This window comes from Podarcis muralis, chromosome 2 (genome assembly GCF_964188315.1).
Source record: "Podarcis muralis chromosome 2, rPodMur119.hap1.1, whole genome shotgun sequence".
Classification (NCBI taxonomy): domain Eukaryota; kingdom Metazoa; phylum Chordata; class Lepidosauria; order Squamata; family Lacertidae; genus Podarcis; species Podarcis muralis.
In genome coordinates, this window is record NC_135656.1 from 47,413,784 (window position 1) to 47,431,658 (window position 17,875).

The 17,875-nt window shown below is 38.1% G+C and overlaps 1 protein-coding gene across 12 annotated transcripts in view; it reads left to right on the top strand.

Moving 5' to 3' along the window:
• The window catches only part of TENM2 (teneurin transmembrane protein 2), a 753,358-nt gene that overhangs the window by 171,602 nt on the left and 563,881 nt on the right, over positions 1-17,875 (top strand). For 10 of the 12 annotated variants that reach the window (XM_028717464.2, XM_028717467.2, XM_028717466.2 and 7 more), the window contains one exon: positions 1,666-1,941. The exons of the other annotated variants lie outside the window; for them this stretch is intronic. In XM_028717464.2, the coding sequence (XP_028573297.1) occupies positions 1,666-1,941 (276 nt within the window). The remainder of the gene's footprint in view (positions 1-1,665; positions 1,942-17,875) is intronic. 12 annotated transcript variants of the gene reach the window in all.

The window sequence follows — 17,875 nt, forward strand, 5'->3', positions numbered from 1 at the left end:
CATAAGACTATGTACATGAGCTCAATCAGAGTTTCGACTTGTTTTTTCTTAATAAGCTACCCTTGCCAAAGGCCACAGCGTAAACTATGTTTGGTACTAAGAGAACTTTATGATATAGTATGCAATTTGTGATTTAGCTTAGGCATACACTGCACTGCCTCATTTTACTTGTGTAGGCTTAAGGAACTCTTTAGGTTATAACCATTGAATATGTTGGGCACAATATCATAGTATAGAAACACTTGTTTTGGTTTCTGGAAAATTTAAATGAAGAATCATTTAATGTAATGCTAAGTCTCACGAACAACATTTGGCTAACATACTGAGTTTCAAACACTGATCATTGTCAAAATAAATAATAATAATTTCCATTCTGTGCCTTCAAACCTTATTTGCAGTGCTTTTCTGCACACTCCATGGAGAACAGTGTTTCAAAGATGAGCAATATCATTTCTCCTCTCCTCTCCCCAAGCACCCCCAATGCCCCCATCAGTCCTAGGGGGGTCAAGGGAAACCCCAAAACAGAGGGCAGGAGGAGGAGAGCTAATATTCTGTCAGACAAGTAGAAATGATTTTAATGATGGAAAGTTTGTGTTAGCATTAAAAAGAATTCTTCTCTCTGTATTGGCAGACCTAAGAATATAGAAATAAAAGTTTTAACAGAGTCAGTTTTCTGGTTTAAGTGTTATTTTAATAATAGTGTTTATTAGTTATTTGAATAACTAGTTATTTGAATAATGGCAATTGAAAATAAGTCATAACAGCTGTACATATACAGCATACTGTATATACATACATACTGAACATACTTTTATTTCAGGATAGCTATTGTTGCTTGCTGTGCTACATTTCAATATTATCTGGGTAGGTTATTTGCTTATCACTAATAAATTATGTCTATCCACTATTGATATTAAGTCTGGAGCTGTCAATTTCTGGAATAACATGTGTGCAAGCCTTTGCAATTCCCTTTTATTAATTAGCATTGGCTGCCATCTTCTTACACATGGGTCGGCAAACTAAGGCCCAGGGGCCGGATCTGGCCCAATTGCCTTCTAAATCCGGCCCACGGACAGTCTGGGAATCAGAGTGTTTCTACATGAGTAGAATGTGTCCTTTTATTTAAAATACATCTCTGGGGTATTTATGGGGCCTGCCTAGTGTTTTTACATGATTAGAATGTGTGCTTTTATTTAAAAGGCATCTCTGTGTTATTTGTGGGGCATAGGAATTCGTTCTTTCTTTTTTTTCAAAATATAGTCCAGCCCCACACAAGGTCTGAGGGACAGTGCTGAAAAAGTTTGCTGACCCCTGTTCTTACATAATTCATAGGAGTCAGTGGTTTTTTAAACATCCACAAAAGAGAAAAACATTGCATACACATGATAGCGAAAGTGACATGTTACCATTTAGGTATCCAGCTGTTTTTACTGAAGTATTTGTGGACCCTGCAACTCTTGAAAACACTTTTTTCCCCATACATGTTGCTATATTGTTCTGCCTGAACAGCCTTGCCAATATCTGCACACCTAGTTCTATACATGTTCTACATAAATGGAAAGGTAAAAAAAGGTCTGTTACTTTAATTTTCCAATAAATTTACATTTAAATTTAAAAGTGCTCTCAGGTTTTAATTATGTTTTTCCCTTCCTATTTTTTCCCTAGGAACTAACTTCACCCTTGCTGAACTAGGAATCTGTGAACCTTCTCCCCACCGAAGCGGCTACTGTTCGGACATAGGGATACTTCACCAAGGCTATTCCCTCAGCACTGGGTCTGATGCTGACTCAGATACAGAGGGAGGAATGTCTCCAGAGCACGCCATACGGCTGTGGGGGAGAGGGATTAAATCCAGGCGCAGTTCCGGTCTGTCAAGCCGTGAAAATTCTGCCCTTACCCTGACTGACTCTGACAATGACAATAAATCAGATGAGGAAAACGGTAGGCCTATTTCTCCCATAAATTTCATAATTTACATCTATAGGTGCATATTTAGGATCAGGTATTTGCTCTATAATATATTATAAAAGTTTTTATTTGCCCATTTTCCTTGGGAAATAAACATGTTGCTGCAATCATCTCAGTCATAGGTGAGCAACTGGCAGACCCGTAGTGCATCTATTTTCGTGAATTTGTTTGTTTTACAGGAGCAAGTTTTGTTGTTGTTGTTGTTGTTGTTTGCTTTTGCAGCTATTAGATCTTCCTAGGAATTTATGACAGGTCTCAGTTTTCCCAAAAGTCACATTTCTAGCCCTCGTATAGAGGTTTTGGATAAAAGCAAACATATTTGGATACAAAAAGTATAAACTACATTTTTTTAAAAAGCATTTCAAAACTGGACTGTGTACATATGACTGTCTCAGGCCACTAAATTGTATAAGGCTAGCATTGGATTGAAGTCATATTTGGGTAAATATGTCAGAGATTTTTTTTATTTGAAAAACACAAAAGGTGGTTAGCCCTTGTTTTCTTTTTAAAAGTCTTTAGGAAAATAAAGGTTTCTTGTGTGTTATGCATAGCATGAAACTGTTTAGACACATGTTAAATTACAATTGTACAAGCAGAGGTATTAACGTTTTAAACATCTTGCTTTTCTCTTTGAAAAATCTTGTTTACCACAAGAAAATCAATGTTTTTTCACATCACCGATTTTTATAAAGTTTGGAGCTATATTATCATACAGATTGACAGGTGCCCCACTGGTTCAGTACCACTGCATGGACACTTACAAAGCTATCATTAATTTCTCACGCTTGTGCCCAGCAATGGCTTCCTACATAATAAACACTGTGTCCTTCAGATCCAAATCAATAACTTGTTAGGTATGCACCTTTTGAAAAGGTATAACAAGAGTCTATACTGTAGGAAAAAGCAGACACACACAGTGCAAATTTGCAAGGCACATGGGCTCAGTTGTTGTTGTTTTTCAAATGAATTTTATACATGGGCACCTGCCCATGTGAACTGTCATTGTGATGAATAGATTTCACTGAATCTATTTCTAATTCTTAGGGTTTTTTACTGCTATGGTTCAGCTGCTATATTAAACACACTTAAAAGCTCTATAAAAAACACACCCTGGCATTTTGATACTGAATGCTAATCACAGATTATATCATTCCACTTCAAAATAATAAACTGTCAATTTTCTTTTGGTATTAAATCAATTTTGGCACTTTCCTGTACATTTGCAAGTAGCTTAGTGGAAGCTTAATTGCAATAAATCACTCTAACATGAATATTTTCAACACTGGTGCTAATTCTAATTCACATTCTAGGCTTACAGGATGCCTCTTCACTTTTAGAGCTTCTTAAGATTGAATTCCATTTAAAAGTAGAATTCTATGAACACTGAAGTATTACTAGCTTTGAAAAATGTGTTGATTAACTGAAGTAATGTTTTTAAATTTATATTATTATTTTATATATATATATATATGTCTGAAAATGGATAACCACGACGGCTTTCCAGAGTTTCAGAGACATAAGAGTAACCAAATAAAAATCTCTACAATTTTATTTATTATACAGCCACCTGGAAACCTAAAATCATTCATCTATCACAAGGTTGGGGAACACTTTTCCAGTTTTACAATTTGAATTCTAGTTTCAAAACAGTTTTAAAGCAGTGCCAAATAAAAGCTAGCATTTGTATGATAAAATGTTAACAAGATCGTTGAATCTCTAGATTATGAAAGCTACATTATATTCAAAATGAGTCTTCCAAGAAAGTGTATCCTTAAAATGAATTCCTAGTTATCTGAATTCATTACAATAATAAATCAATGACTTTTTAATTTATTGTTGATGTTTCTGATGTTCCTTTCCAAAGACTATAGCCTTGTTCTTTTGACTAATTAATCTTTAGATTTCCCTCTTTACTATATTTGCCAAGCCTAGACTATTGCCTTTGTAGACCTACATGTAAGTCTTATGGGGTCCAATTGAAGGGGGGGATTCTGTAATGTTTTTCTGCCTGAGTAAAGCATTACATCCATGTGAGTTCTTTGGCAAGGCAAGCAAAGGCCTGATCTGTAATGGTCCCAGGTTGTGGAATAACCTCCCTTGTGCCATCATTGTATGCTGTTTGTCATTTTGTCATTGGTTGTTTTTCAATTTTATTTTTGATTTCAGTGTAAATTGCACTTTTTTAAATTGTGATATTTTTGTAACCTACCCTAGGACCATTTGGTGAAGGGCAGGCTATAAGTACAAATAAATAAACAAACAAACCCTTTCTCCCTCTCACCTTCCCAGGTAACTTGCTGGCAATAACTAGGTTGTTGCTCTCTCCCTAGTTCCTTGAATAGGACCATGTTAGCATCACAAGGGCTGGGGACTCAGCTGTAGCACCATTCTACCAGGGAGCAAGAGAGGTCTCCAGCAAGGCATGTGCATCACTGCTCTTGTTGTTGCCATTGCCACCAGGCCTTGTAAGTGGGAGTCAGGAAAAGCTACAAGGACTTATAAGCAAGGGTTGTGAGGTTGTGAGCAGGACTTAAAAGGACTTGCAGGAGTTTGGACAGGTGTCCAGCAGGGCAGTGGGATTTGAATTCTTCTAGGAATAAACTTGTTTTGTTTTGTTTTTTGTTTGTCAAGCCTAATTCTGAACTCAGCCAGAAGGGTAGAACCATTATTAATTTTAATATTTATTACAGAGGGGACTCCTGAAAGTTCAAAGAAGGATACTGTAGTCTTTCCTTGTGTGGGTATAAACTCAATTACAGTATTTTCAGTGTGCTCAATTATCCAAACTGGCAGTGGCCAAATGTTCCCTGCTCTTGCTTTGATGCAAAAATGTATGAAAAATAGAGGATATATCGAATTGAATTCTATATTTGGAAACCCCATTGTGCTCCAGACAACTAGGGATGTAGCACCTCATCAAGAAGAGACACCTGTTAACAGTGAGTGCCTCTAATTGGTTTACCTTTAAGTAGGCCATGCTCAGCCACACTTTGGGTCCCTGCCACTGTCTCCTCTGACATCTGGTCCCTCTTTCCTTTCCCTCTTAAGAGCTCAGAACTTACCTGGGTCAGAAGAAGAGGAGTGTGGTGAAGGGAGCAAGGCTCTCCAGCTCCTTGGCAGAGCAGTACATTTCTCACAAGCTAATTGTGCTTATTTCTGCTGCCTTTATAATGTTATACAGTGCTGCCAAAGGTGTTTGCCATGTTTCAATATATGACCTGAAATATCAGGATTATAGCCTTCTCAGGGTTTCCGTCTCAGTAGGAATGAGTGTTAAGGGCACAGGCTCATATATATATATATATATATATATATATATATATATATATATATATATATATATATTGAGTCAATTCAGTGTAGTGTGATGTAGTGGCTAGAGTATTGGACTCAGACTAGGGGATCCAGCTTCAAATCATTCTGCAGCTGTTACTCTCAATGGGCAAGTCATAGGTCACACAGCCAAACCTACTTCACAGATTTGTTATGAAAATAAAATGGGAGAATGGCATGTACTGTAAGCCATATTGTTCCAAGGGGAAGGGTGGAATACAAACAGCAAGTATGCAACAAATATGTGGTCTTGCATTATTAAATTAGGGTGAAAAACAAAACTTTTATAGTTGATGAAATTTCAGGCAATAATTGTTTTTGTACATTCAGAATTGTTTCAACAATGTTTTCCTTTATTGGAATCTGCACTGTAGGTTTTTGCACACTTAGCTGGGAAGAAATCCCACTGAACTCCATAGGAATTATGCTTTGGGTTGCTTATTCATTGTATTTTAGCATTGGGCTTTCAGTGACATAAGGACAACTGAATATCTGGTGTTGAATTTCACAGATATAAGTCATTTAAAAATCTGAATACATTAGGAAGGGCTATACGTAGTACCGGTTTCTAGTGACTTGGACGTGTGTGAAGAATAACGTGGTCCCATTGGAAAACTGAAACTGAATGCAATTAAATGGTTAGACACAGGATGCAATAATATAAAGATGTAGTAAGTATTCTGGGGTATACTGAGTTTAGTAGGAAAAGGTTGTCCTGGTGGTAAGTACTGTAAATAGGTTAATACTTCGATCAAGTAGATGATTCTTACCAAAACTATTTTTTTACTTCTTAATAGAGGCATTTTTAATTAGATTAAATTAAAAATGGTAAAATTCACAAATAAATATTTTTAAAAGGTCACAAATATATTACTATATTGGATTCTGGCAGTTCATTTTCAAATAATACGCTTAAGTTTGGAATTTTACTTTTCCCTTTCAGACACATAATAACTGAACATCATTTTACAAGTAGAACAATGAAGTAAAATTCAGGACAGACTGGTTGGGTCTTGTGTTTCATTGATTAGTAACAAAGAAGCAGAAAAAATACAGTTAACATGTTCCTGAAGTTCCACTTAAATTTTATTACAAAAAAACTTGTTAAATTTGTGTTAAAGTACATAGTATTTCACACATACATAGATTCCCCATCTTCGAATGTCTAAAAATATGGGGGGGGGGGTTTACCAAAAAATAAGGTTTAAAATTGGGGCTCGTAGTGCTGAGGATAGTGGTGAGGGGTGTTTTCTTAATTTGGAGTCCCCCAAAATAGGGGGCATCTTATACATGGGGGCGTCCAATACACAGAAAAATATGGTAGTTTGCTTCATGCTAGCATCCATTTTGCCCAGCACTGAGTGTCTAATGTTTCTGGAAGTTCAGGATCAGCATATGTGCAGATAGACATCTCCTGAAGTTTGTTCCCAGCACCTGGTATTCATTGGTGTAGTGGTGAATTTTGAAGTGAAGGAGCTAATATGGCAGCTCTCATAGTCACAACACCAAGGAGAGCCAATAACAATGCTGCAAAGGAAAGTTTAAAATGCAGGCAGCTGTGTTGATTCATTCTTATATATATACACACACATCAAAGAGCAGCAGTACATGGCATAATAACCAATTTATTAGGATCAGCATGATCTCAATCCTATTCACAGTTTATTTGCATGGCAGAATGACTATGCTAGTGTCCTGGCAAGTGGGGCACTATTGTTTAACGAGAGTGGAAGGGGTGTCCGGCATGACTGGCCACCAGATTGACTCTGCTTCAGCGTTTGCACTGGGCCAACATTCCTCCCACCTTGTCCCTCTCCCTCTTACTCCCACAAAGCAACAGCAACCACCAGAAAGCCAACACAGTGCTTCTGACTGCCTATAAATAGAGAATAATTTTACTTTATATTTTGGTGGAGTCCTCCTGAGTGAAAGGCAGGGGAAGGAGTATCCTCCAACTGGCATTGTGGGATGTACAGTTGTGCCTTGGTTTTCAAACAGCTTTAGTTCTCGAATGTTTTGCCTCCTGAACGCCACAAACCCAGAAGTAACTGTTCTGGTTTGTGAACTATTTTGGGAAGCTGAACATCTGACAGGATTTCCGTGGCTTCCGATTGGCTGCAGGAGTTTCCTGCAGCCAATCAGAAGCTGCACTTTGGTTTTCTGAATGTTTAGAAAGTCGAATGGACTCCCAGAACAGATTCCGTTTGACTTCCAAGGTACGACTGTACTTACCACTATTGGTCCTTGGTTTGCTACCTGTGTTTTTTTATTAAATCAAAGTGTCAGAATGTGTCTTGTTGGGCATGTGGCAGGGAGTTGCCAAGATACTGCATCAATTTTGGTGTACATTCCCGACGCTACTGCAGTTTAGCAAACACACAGCCTAGGGTGGGGAGTGCTTTTGGATACAGGTCTGTCACCAGAAGCCAATGGGTCCTCTGTGATAGAAGTGCTGTCCACCAACTTCAGCTGTTGTGCCAGCTGTGGCTGTTCCTGAACTAAGATAGCTTGACCACTGTATTCCAGCAACTGCTAATATCAAGACTGAATTATTGGTATGCACTCTTCATGGGGCTTCCCTTGCAGTTTGTCCAAAAGCTGAACAAACTTGCTGAATGCTGCAACACGATTGCTGACAGGAATAAGATCTTGCCAGCATATCACATCTCTGCTCAAATATTTACACTGCCTTCTGATTTGCTACCAGTCTAAGCTCAAGTAGGGATCACATTGCCTGTCACATGCCTATTCAAGCATTTCAGTCTGAGCAAATACTCTAGCAGGTACCATATGAATGCTTTACATCTCTGAGAAGTTCGGTTTTCACTATTCCCTGTAACCCCTCCTCTTAGCAATAGGCAAGCACCCTCACTGTGTTGTTTTGGATGCCTTCTTTTATATGTACACATACATATACAGTGTGTATATATATATATATATATATATATATATTTGTAACCCTGTCTAAACTTGTACAAATATTGGAGATATAGCTGTATATCTCTAACTTTTGTTGAAACTATTTGTAGATTGATAAATGTTTTAAATTGTTCTATGTACACCACTTAGGGGTTGTTTTATTAAGAACTTTATAAATTCATATATTATACACACACACACACACACACACACACACACACACACACACACACATATACTGCAGAATAAACAGGTATTAAGGAAGCTGTCCCCAGATGCAAAGAGAACTTGCATGGAGTCATGCATGTATTTGTCTCTACTTTATGTGTTCTCTAGTGGCACATTTACAAGGTCATTAAGTATGGTATCAAGCTCTGTCACTTAAGTGGCTCTAAATTGTTTTTCTGTCAAAGCCCTAAGGGCGCTTCTGAGAGAAAATAGTTGGGGAGTGAGGGAATTTATCTAGTGGAGGTGGCTAAAGGACTTGACACACAGTCCGGGTTTCATACAGGTAAAGGGTTTATGCAATTCATTGTTCAGAAATACAATGAATCAAACAGAGTAAAATAAAAATATAAAATAATCTTTAAAACATTGCGTATGTAAGATAGTTGTGTAAATAGTATGTTAAACAATTATACACCCCAGTTTCATGTGACAAAAATATCACCTGACAATGCCACAATGGCAACTGCACCATTGTATTGTATTTTGTTATATTTGTATCATAATTTTTAAATGTCAAAAGGTGACAAATACATATATGCCTTTTAACAGATAAATTTAAAACTTTTAAATATCATGCACCATTAAATGTATATTTATATGTATATAACTGTTGTTATGTTCTGAATCATTCATGTGTGGTTTTCACATAAGCTTTCCCCCCTGGAAATATTTTAGGCCCAGATGTCATTATTTGTACCACATTCATGTATTCATTAGAGTTCTAGCCCCCTCACCACCCTCACACAGTCAGTAACAATCCCCATATGCTCATGCACACAATATCACACACTTTCTCACTCCCTACAACACACATATATCATGATCTGTTTCAGTCACCTTAATCCCTTACATGCTCACAACCATCTCCAGCACATTCATAATCACACATTTCACAGCGGAGCAAAAATGCAAAGGTAAAACAATGGAACAGTCGTTTTGTTTTCACCTCATTTTGACAGAGTAAATGTCACTGGGCAGACATGAGAAGGAGGTAACACACAAGGATGAACTTTCCCTCCTCTACTGTGCGCAAAATGCTCTGTGGACAGAAGGGCTTTCTACTGCAACTATGAATCCGTAGTAACTGAGGAACTAATGGATGTTGGGGCCTCACAATAGTGACAGGTATTTGTCATTGGCTGTAAGGAATTAGTGTGTAGCAGGACCCAGCAGCTTTGGGGTTTTCAGAGTGAATTATAATGTAGCAGTGCCAACTTCCTCTTTCTAATATTTTTAATATTTTAATATTCTGTCTTTATCGTGTTTTTAATATTCTGTTGGGAGTCGCCCAGATGGGTGGGGTATAAATTTATTGTTGTTGTTGTTGTCCCATTAAGTAGAAGGCAGGCATAGATTTATTAGCATGAAGATAAGTGATTGGAAAGTTGTTTGTTTTCCAGTAATTGCCTCCCTGGGTTTCAGCTGGTGCATGCAGGCTAGCTTTGTCTTGTGTCGTGCAAGACAGGTAAAAAGGACACTAGGACACTAGGGGTTGGATCCCACTCATGGAAATTTCCGCTGCCCCCATTTTCAGCCAGCCCCCTTCCACCTAGACCCCCTTGCCACAGCCCACCACATTCAGCAGTGACCACAATTCTCAAGCAGATTTGTTCAGCAATGCAGAGTGCTGAAGGAAGATGGGTCAGCTTCCGCCAGCCTCCGACCACATGCTTTTACTATTTTAAAGGAAATAGATTTTGCATAAAGTGTGTTAGTCATACTTAAAGTTGGGGGGGGGGACCCATGGGTTTTTTCCACAGAGGCAAGGCGTGTAAAGAAGACACTGAATAGGCACACAGAAAGAGTTTTTCACTGCTAACAAAGGCCTGACAGGAACATACAGGAGGGTGCCCTCGTCTAAACTTATTTTTGTTTGGCATATGTTCCCTGTTGAATCCGAGAATCCAGCTTGTGTGTAGGCATATTGCCATGTGGTATAGCAGCATGACTATAGGAAATAAACAATATATGAACATCTTTTGTTTGCTGGAGGCATGAATCACTTTCAAAAATCTTGAAAGGTAGCAGTTGAGTGTTCCCCACTGATGGTGAAGGGATTTTTCTTAACATTGGATTAACTTTCATGATTGAAAGGTTACCTTTTCCTCAGGAGGTAACCTTAGAGATGTGTCAGATCTGAATTAATTATATATAGGGCGTTGTGGAGGCAAAACCTTTACAGATTTTTACAAGTGTTTCTACTGACAAATGGAATTCACTCCAATTATTTCTAAATTTAATAGTCAGCATTTGGATGTAACAAAAGGACAGGCTGAGCTACAGTTTTAAAATTATATTTCTGTAAATGAAAGAAACCTAGGCAGTTATTAGCAGATTGAGATACTGCACAAAACTCGTATTTTTGATAGTTTCTCTGAGATGATTAAAATACAACTTGCTAATTGCCTGTTGTGACAAACGTGGGTACATCATAAACCATTGCTTTATATAGGCATTTCGCCCCTCAAATAAACCATTATCTCATTATTTAGATCCTGGTGTTTTACTTGTAAGTTAGCTTATTCCAGCTACCACCAACCATTGGAATTCTTGTGCTAGGCTTCCCCATCAACATGCTGAAGTAAGACATAATGCAGAGATATAATAACAGGCAGATATCAGGGACTCTTTACTGAGCATCTAAAGACCTCTACCTTGGTTCAACCCTGCCCCCAGTTCTTACAGGAGAGATTTTTCTGCCGCAAGAAAATAGCAGAGGGAAATCAGGTTTGTTGCTGGACATTTAAGAGTTATAGAGGTGTGCAGTACAGGCCAGAAGGCAGAATTATTCTATAGTATTAATGCAAAGATTAAGCCAAATGGTTAAAAAAGAAATATAGAGACTTTGGTAGGAGAATACATATTTTATTCATTTTGTACTTGTATCAAGAATACAATGACTCGTGGCCATTGATAGCCTTATCCTTCATGAAATTGTCTAAGTCCCTTTTAATGTGGTTCAAATTGTTGGCCATCACATATCTTGTGACAGATAATTCCACAGTTTAATTATGTACTGTATGAAGGACTGTCTGACCTGATTCATGCCCCCCTTTCAGCCTGAGGACCACTTTGCATCATGGACAACCTTCCAGTGACAGTGTGCGTAGGGCCAGAGCCAAACATGAGCCGATGAATAAATGTGATGCTTTTATTTGCGTTGTAAACTATATTCCAGCCACATAAAAGCCAGAGGTTTCCAAGACACAAGTCCATCTCTCCTTTCTTCATCCATCCAAGCAACAGGCATTAGCACAGTTTGAGGTCACATTTCAACCAGGGTTAAAACATTCAAGAGAGTGGAGACAAACTAGAGCTTGAGGAGGGAGGCATTCCACATTCCAGCCTGTCTCCATTCTTGAGTGTTTTTGCCCTGGTTGAGGTATTTATTTCGTAAACATTATTTCTATGTATTTGGCCCCCAGGCCTCAGGTTCCTTACTGTGTTGTTGTTTAGTCGTTTAGTCGTGTCCGACTCTTCGTGACCCCATGGACCAGAGCACGCCAGGCACTCCTGTCTTCCACCGCCTCCCACAGTTTGGTCAGGCTCATGTTTGTAGCTTCGAGCGCAGTTTGGTCAGGCTCATGTTTGTAGCTTCGAGGTTGTCTTTGTCCATGGAGTTTTCTTGGCAGGGATACTGGAGTGGCTTGCCAGTTCCTGCTCCAGGTGGATCACGTTTGGTCAAAACTCTCCACTATGACCTGTCCATCTTGGGTGGCCCTGCACGGCATAGCTCATAGCTTCTCTGAGTTATTCAAGCCCCTTCGCCACGGCAAGGCAGTGATCCTTACTGTATGGAAAGGGAATTCTGATGGAAATTAGCTCACCCACCCAAACAGCTGGGTAGTAGAGTTTATTTGTTTTAAAGAGTCAAGCATGCAGTTCCACTTGTTGGATCCACATACTCCTCTGTGCCTATGCTCATGGTTTCCTATGCAACATATAATATCTCAAATTGGGCCACAGCTTTGAAAGTTACACAGTATGTGTACTGTGCGCGGTTATCTCTTGTTTTACTTAATTTTATGAAAGTTTTCTTGGCAATAAGCCCCACTGGGTTCAACAGAATATCTTTCCTAGTACCTACAAATGCAATCTTAAATTCCCATCTTCAATGGTATCAGCTAGTTCCTTTTCTTACAATACAGTACTTTAGAATTGAATAGCTCCCCCCCCACCTGATTCATTTTTAATTGCTCATTTTTAATTCATTATCAGGTGTTACAACCTTCTTCTACTTTTGCAAATAAAAGAGATTATTTTCCCTTATGTAATCTTTTGTGTATTTATAATTATTTATCTGTCTGTCTCCATCTGCATTGATTTATGAGTTAGAGCACTACATTTGAATATATCTACATATTCCAAAGTGAGTGTCCTTTAGCAAACAGAAAGAACAGAAGAACCTTCAGGAGAAATTATTGTTTAATAGTTTTTGTTAGCATTCCATTGTTAAAAGGAGAGCCTATGATACTTTTCATCTTATGCGGGAGAATGGCTATTTGTTATTGTAGTAGCATACCAATGTCCTTCAAAGATATCCAACAAATGTCCACCAATGACCTTCAAAAATTCATATTGAGAGCATGTCATAGTCTAGAAAATAACTATGTTCACTGTGTGCACAGTGGTGGTTCCACAATGCTTTGGATGCCACTCCAGGTGTCCCTCTGAACCTTAGCTAGAAGTGTTTTGGTTGGTACAGCAAGGTGTAAAAGGAAAGGAGCATATGTCTCTTTTTACACCTCATTCAGCAGTGTTAATTTCATCTGAGTACTGCCACCATCAGTTACAGTTCTTATAGTTACCCAAAACTAGATAACCTTTTCTGCCCAAGAAGCAATAAGTTTCGTAGCTTCCTAAAGAAGCTGCAAGGAAATGACATTCCCTTTGCATCAAATCTTATTCCGAGAGGAGTACTTAGTGTGTGCATTTGTGCAGCCTGCATAGTAACAGACATTTTTTGATTGACTGATAGATAGATTGATTTTTATTGTCAGCCTCACTGAATAACAAAGGGACAAGTTTAAACTTTAACATTTCCTTGATTTATTTGTGTGTTAGATAGTATCATAAGATTACGAGCTGACATATATTAAACAGAGATTCCCTTTGCCTGCTTGGATGTAACAGCAGTGACAATTCTCTCCCTACTTTGACTTCTGTGGAGTTGATAGGAGGACACTGAACTCTTCCTTTCTGTTTCTCAGATGGAATTGACTAATATTATTCAATCGGGGTTTAGAGCACACAATTGCCATGCATCTTTCACAATATGGATAAAAACTGTTTAGCACCTGCCTCTGGTGCATAGATAGTCTAAATGTGAACATGACTGAGATGCTCAAAAAGCTTAAAATAATTCTACTTTAATTTTAATCTCTCCTTAATTAAACCTTTTTTTTTTTGCAGGGAACAGCCATAAAAGTTGTAATTTTCTCACACTTTCTCAAGTGGGTGTTTCTGATATTGCATATTTTATTAAAATTTAGATAACTACAATGGCTACTAAATTTAACTGATTTAGATGTTCTGGTATTGCTTTCAGTGACTGAAAAACAAAGAGAGAAAAACTTTAAGAAGAAACCTGTGTGAAAAGTTAGAAAGTTATTGTCTAAAGCCTAGCTATCAGCTTTAATCGAGACTTAAGACTCTATCCCTGTGGGAAAATATGCAGTGAATAATCAGCACTGTGGTGTGACACTATATTTTTCATGGTGCTTCCCTGCCATAGTCCTCCTGGGTATCTTTCACAAACAACATAGTTAAAGCTAATAAAATACCTAGACACCATGTCATGTACTCGAAATAGATGTGTTAGACTTAACTCTAACTTGTTTGCCTTCTATAATTTTTAATCAAGGTGTTGAAAGCTTCTTTTCCAGCAGAAATATTGGTTACCATCATTAAGGTAACCTATAATATTTCCTTGTCTTTTAATTGCTGAAAGAGTGATTCTACATGCCAATTCTTTTACATGCAGATTTGAATATTTGTAGGAAATATGTTCTTAATTCCAAAATACCCATTTAGTCTTCTCAGTGGTGTTTGATGTAAGCCTGATTATTCAGTCATGCAGTTTTGAAAACAGAACATTGGGGGGTGGGGGTTGATTTCTTGTATCTCTGATCTTTTGGCTAAGAGCCTACAATTTACAGTTGCAGAAATACAAAACATAATGGAATGGATATATTTCATATTCTTTCAAACACTGTACTGGAACACAGTTGACTCAATAAAACTAATCCTAAAAACAAATACAACTGTGAGCAACGGACAACTCTCCCTCTGGAAACTGCTGGACAACAAGATTCTTGGATGGTACCATGTTTTTGAAATAATGTTTAAAAATGCTCCTTAGACTTAGGTGCTTTCAATAATATTTAATTTCTCTCCATGAGAAGATTGTCACTTGACAAAACACCAACTTTTCAAAGCATTCTGTACATGTGATGAAGCGTTCCTTTGTAAAGTTCTTTGTTGCTGATGCCTCAGAGGAATAAAACATACGTGGCAAATCCTCCAGAAAGTCTTTTTCAAAAGAATGTATTAAAGATGAAATATAAGGGTTTTTAGATCAAAAGGATGATGATTTCTTTTTTAAAAAAGAGCTATAATATATTATAAATTATTCTGAAGGTATTATGAAGATGTACAAATGTGCATTAGGGAATAGCTGAAAAAGTTAGTAGTGACTTTGAAATTAATATAGATGCAGAGCTAAAGACAAAGAATACCCATACATTTGTTGTAAACCAATGGCATAACATGGTATAAATATTCACTTTATATACCTTTTCTGTTGCCTGAGTTCAAAGAGAAATATACTTTTTGAGATTCCTCCTGTGGTTTAAAATTATTTTGTCACTGAGCAGAAAGTGATATAAATTGCACAACAATATGAGTGCCATGAAAATAAGAAGAAGAAAGCTAAGTGCTAAGATCAGAGGATAATCATGCTATTGCAGTGAGTTTGTTTGGAGGACAAATGTTGTCTTTTCATGTCACTCAAATCTTGATGCACAGTGTGTGATTCCAAGCAAAGTAGCTAGAATTATATAACTCTCTTTTATGCTATTCAGAAATGCAGTTTTATCAAAATTTATCAAAGTTTACTGGAGAAGGCCATTCTTTCCCCCATTACACTTTAATCCACAGAAGATACTATTTGTGCCTAAGTACAAGTCATGCCTCCTCCATTACAACAACATACATATGGTAGTGCCATGTGTGCATGTGTATGTGAGAGACAGAGAGAGAGATTATATATATATATATAGCTGGATATAGATGCATTAAGAAACCATTATTGAAATCCGATCTCTAACAAGTGTAACCACTCCGGCTGATACAACATTTGACTTCTCAACACGTGTATAGGGCGGAAGGTAATATACAAGTGATGCAGATAGGAATCGATTTTCTGATTACAGTTAATTTAGAAACAGATGCTTCAAGTTGATAACTTATAACGTTTAATATTAACTGAAACCTATTCATTTTCTTATTAGCTTAATTCAGTACACTTTCCCCAAGCCAGCCATAGAGTCCCGTTGGTGAGAGAGATCTGTACTGAATGTAGAAGAAGGGTTTCCAGAAGAGGGGGGATGGGTGAGCAACCTTACACCCAAAACAAAAGATGCACAGGACTTACAAGCTCCTGTGCTATATATTCTCTGCATGACTGATTGTTGACAAGTATATCAAATATCTATAGAGGGCAATGATACAACCACATGCTTTGCTATATGATACTTGATATATGTAACTCTCGTACTTTTCCGTGTATAAGACGCCCCCATGTATAAGAGGCCCCCTATTTTGGGGGACTGAAATTTCAGAAAATGGGGGGAAATGGCAAAAAGTTGTTGAGCTTTCTTTAGGGGGGAATGCTGAAAATCGCTCACCCGCACATGTCGCAAAATCCGCCTCCCATATGTCCACTTGTCGGCAGAAGCTGCCAATTGCTCGTCCAATTGCTGCAGCGATGGCCAATCAACACCACCCATTGACGCAGCAACCAATAATGCACACAATAGTCACTGACAGCTGCAGCAGAAACTAATCAAACATCCACCCCATGCACTACCCATGTGTAAGACAACCCCCACTTTTTAGCATAATTTTAAAGGAAAAAAAACCTAGTCTTATACACGAAAAAGTATGGTTGGGCAGCCTTAGGTACTGAGTTATGACCCAGATTTAATTATAGCCTCATTTTAATTGTATGGCTAACCAAATATTTAAGAAATAGGTGGTTTTAGGTAGACAGGTATGTTACTGATGCAATTCTAATAAAAGTTGTTCATTTGCTGCTGTACCTTCAGTAAATATTTTGTTAATAACCATCTCCAGAGAGAGAGCCGCATTTGATAACAGTAAAAGTAAAAAAGCATTTTGCAGCATCTTAAAGACTAACAAATTTATTATTGCATTAGCTTTCTGTGCATCTGGTGAAGCAGGCTCTAGTCCAGTGTTTCCCAACCTTGGGTCTCCAGCTGTTTTTGAACTACAATTCCCATCATCCCTGACCACTGGTCTTGCTAGCTAGGGATGATGGGAGTTGTAGTCCAAAAAGAGCTGGAGGCCCAAGGTTGGGAAACACTGCTCTAGTCCATACAAAAATTTAGGAATTTAGAAGGGGGATACTTCAGCGTGAAATACAATACAGTGGTACCTTGGGATGCGAATGGGATCTGTTCCGGAGCCCCGTTCGCATCCTGAAACGATTGCAACCCGCATCTGTGAGTGCGGGTTGCGTTTCGCCACTTCCGCGCATGCGCGTGACGTCATTTTGACCCTCTGCGCACGCGCATGTGGCAAACCCAGAAGTAACGGACTCTGTTACTTCCGGGTCACTGCAGAGCACAACCCGAAAATACTTAACTTGAAGCACATTTATCCCAAGGTATGACTGTACCTCAATTTGAACTAAAAATGAAGTTTGATTCGATTCATTTGGGATTCAGTGGAAGCAATGAATTCCAGTTGCAGTACAGATATTAACTTACCTAGCGTACCAAAAGATTGTGTTTTCACTAATTACTGATATTTGAATGTTCATTGTACTTATCTTAAATAAATACTTCAAAAACTGTGGGTACGTTTCACACTGAGGGTACATTTTCCTGCCAGAGCAGTGGTATTTCCCCTCCCCCGCACCCCTGAAAGTGGTTCTGGGGGCTTCGGGAGAAGTTCCAGAACAGCGTGAAAGGGGATCAGAGATGTAGTGATGGAATGATCAGAAGTGTGAAGCACTGAGTTCTTCCCTGTACTTATTCCATACTATTTTAATCTCACTGTTTACAGTTGTTTCCCATGCTCATAGCCTGCCAAACGAGGGTAGCACTTCATGCATCTGGTGCAATATACTTGAGTAAACCACCAAAGCTTACTAAATTTCTTAGTCATTAAAGGAATATAAGTT